Genomic DNA, 2,715 nt, shown 5'->3' on the forward strand with positions numbered 1-2,715 from the left:
AAAAAACAGTGCTACTACAATGAGGGACGAAATTTTTGTTACTCAACACGATGAAGAAAGTAAAGCTATGTATTATTGGTGGAGATCATCAGCAAAATTTGATGAGTGTGTAAAATTCAAGTTTGATATGTCAAATTTGTCAAAAATGACACCTATACTTAAAGTCCTTAGAGAACTGGAGAGGCTATATTTGATGTCCACAGAGAGTCTTGATGAGCTTAGGCAAAAGCTAATGTCTTATAAAGCAGGTGATTTTTGGGTGTCAATTGGTGGAATTAAGAAAGAAGATATGGATATTCCACCTGTGAATACTATACTGTTGGTTGGTTTTCATAATGCTGGCAAAAGTTCACTTGTCAACCTTATGTATAGTGTTCTTGGTCGCTCTGGTCTCATCCCTTTTGCTCAGACTTCTTCAGGTACGTAGTTAATGTAGCATTTCTTCTACTGCGTTCTTTGTTACTTGTCCATTTTTCATTTTGCATTCTCCTTGAGAAGCATTAATTAATGAAGTGTCTATTTTACTAAATTATTCTTACTAATGTTACTTTGAAAATCTAAATTTGATTTTTAATACTCCAATTAATTTGCATTTTGCACTCTCTAAAGTGTAAAATAAAAAGTTTTTCTTTTTTAGTATACTGAATAAGTAAAAGAGAATGGAGGGAGTAACTATCATCGAACAATTGAGACTGTAAAAGACAACTAGTTAGAATCGCTTCTTAGAATCTTATATTACTCCATATGTTTCATTTTATATGACATTTTTTTTTAATTTGTTTCAGAAAGAATGATACATTTTTATATTTGAAAATTCTTTACACTTTTCACAATATCCCTAAAGACGTGCATTTATAGTCATAGGAATCATGTCATGTTTAATACTTTTGATGTGTCAAGAGTCTTTCTTAAACTTTATGTCAGTTAAACATCATCATATAAAATAAAACAGAAGAATTTGTGCTTATTTTGTCTTATTTCGTTCTAATATTCCATAAACCCCATATAAGTCCAAGACTTCAATATACATGCACTAAAAGTCGAAAACACATGACTTAATGTACATGTACCATGTACCAAACCACCAGGTGCCAATGTAGTACGTACCTACTTATCATTTCAAATTTCTAATTTATTTACTATGTTATGAGAATTCATCAAAATTTGACTAGTTTCCATATTCATAGGAAATGATTGTGCTTACACGAGTTTAATGATGGAGGAGCACAATGTGCTGAGATCAACACGAAATGGATTCTGCATTTACGATACGAGGGGTTTCGATTATGATAGAATAGATCAGGCTCTTCAAGAATTGAAAGAATGGATGGCTGATGATGGAGTCCATCATAAGAAGCTATGCTTAAGACCAGAAGATCATGTACTTTTCCCAATGCTAGATAGTGAATTGGAGGATACTTCTTCTTCAATGTTCATAAAGAGAAAAGTCAATTGTGTTATGCTGGTAGCTAATGCTTCTGAAATATACAAGTCTCTCAGAATGGGTGATTTTAAGCCTTTGGATGCATTAAAGCAACTCTTCTGCTCTCCTGCACTCAACAAATCCAGTGAGTTCTAATTATTCACTATTCCTCAAATATGAATTTTCTTGTTTATGATATTATGATTGTTACGTCTTTATCTAGAACTTCTAATTTAAACTGTATAAGATGGAACGTCGAGTTATTTAAAAATGGTTCATAATGTGCAATGTGCTGCCTTAATTGGTTAGAAAATTTAACCAAATTGCTTCATAAATACAACTACACAAGTTGCATCATGGCAGTTAGGAACTATATTGGACCAAATATGATATTAATGTATGCGTGAAGGTCCAAATATGTCCTTACTGGTATTCTGTTAATTTTTGTGTGAGATAAGGGCATTTTTTGCCCAATTAAGTAACGGCAAGGACATGGTTAGACCAAACTATTAAAGAAGGGCAAATTTTGTGAATTTCTCAAACTTTAAGGACATTAATTTGACCCTTTTTTGTTTAATTTATATCAAGTGATAACCCAATTAACGTTGTAATTTAATCTGTTTTAGATGGTTACTTGGCTTATTTTCACGTTACTATGTCCATTTGTTATATTAAAATGTTTTTTTTTATACTGTCAGTATATAAAACTTAGACTCGGGCATTCATTTCTTGTTGCAGATGGGAACCCCATATTGATTTTGACTCATGGAGACAAGCTATCAACCGAGGATCGAATAGATTGCCGATTGAAGATATGCGCTTTTCTTGGTGCCTCAGAGACTAATGGAATATATGATATAGTTTGCGTGACAGAATATGGATTATTGGCAGATGAATATGATCCAATCTCAGCATATGCTGTAACTGAAGCCGTTTACAGAGCACTGCTCATCTCAGACAGGGCTCAACTTGTCAAGCAAACATTCAAGGACTTCGCATTATTTACATTGTCATGGTTTATGTGCTTCTTAGCCGGTATATTTGCCTGTCTGGCCCATCTTTTCAAGGTTTTGGCCCAGAAACATAAAGGCAAGTTAAAATGGTGAAGCAAATCTAGGCAAATATTTGTATTAGCATGTTCCTATTAGCATATGTTTTTTCTCCCAATGATGTCCTTGCTGTTGGATGATTAGATATAATGGGCTAACTCGATTTGAGCCTCATAGCTAAAATAGATTAATAACTATGTTACAATGACTATGGTTCGATTGTAGCTATTTAATTATGAGCAA

At 33.1% G+C, this 2,715-nt stretch overlaps 1 protein-coding gene across 1 annotated transcript; it reads left to right on the forward strand.

Moving 5' to 3' along the window:
- Positions 1-2,715, forward strand: LOC132068638 (uncharacterized). Its single transcript, XM_059462291.1, has 3 exons — positions 1-419; positions 1,188-1,568; positions 2,162-2,715. Exons 1-3 carry the CDS (start codon positions 20-22, stop codon positions 2,527-2,529), a joined length of 1,149 nt encoding a protein of 382 aa, XP_059318274.1. The 5' UTR covers positions 1-19; the 3' UTR covers positions 2,530-2,715.

This window comes from Lycium ferocissimum, chromosome 1 (genome assembly GCF_029784015.1).
Source record: "Lycium ferocissimum isolate CSIRO_LF1 chromosome 1, AGI_CSIRO_Lferr_CH_V1, whole genome shotgun sequence".
Taxonomy (NCBI): Eukaryota; Viridiplantae; Streptophyta; class Magnoliopsida; order Solanales; family Solanaceae; genus Lycium; species Lycium ferocissimum.

Excerpts from the sequence above, each read along its gene's own strand:
- LOC132068638 (XM_059462291.1), top strand. The coding sequence starts at position 20 with ATGAGGGACGAAATTTTTGTTACTCAACACGATGAAGAAAGTAAAGCT. Across the intron at positions 420-1,187 it reads TTTTGCTCAGACTTCTTCAG|GAAATGATTGTGCTTACACG; the intron begins GTACGTAGTTAA and ends CCATATTCATAG. Across the intron at positions 1,569-2,161 it reads TCCTGCACTCAACAAATCCA|ATGGGAACCCCATATTGATT; the intron begins GTGAGTTCTAAT and ends TTCTTGTTGCAG.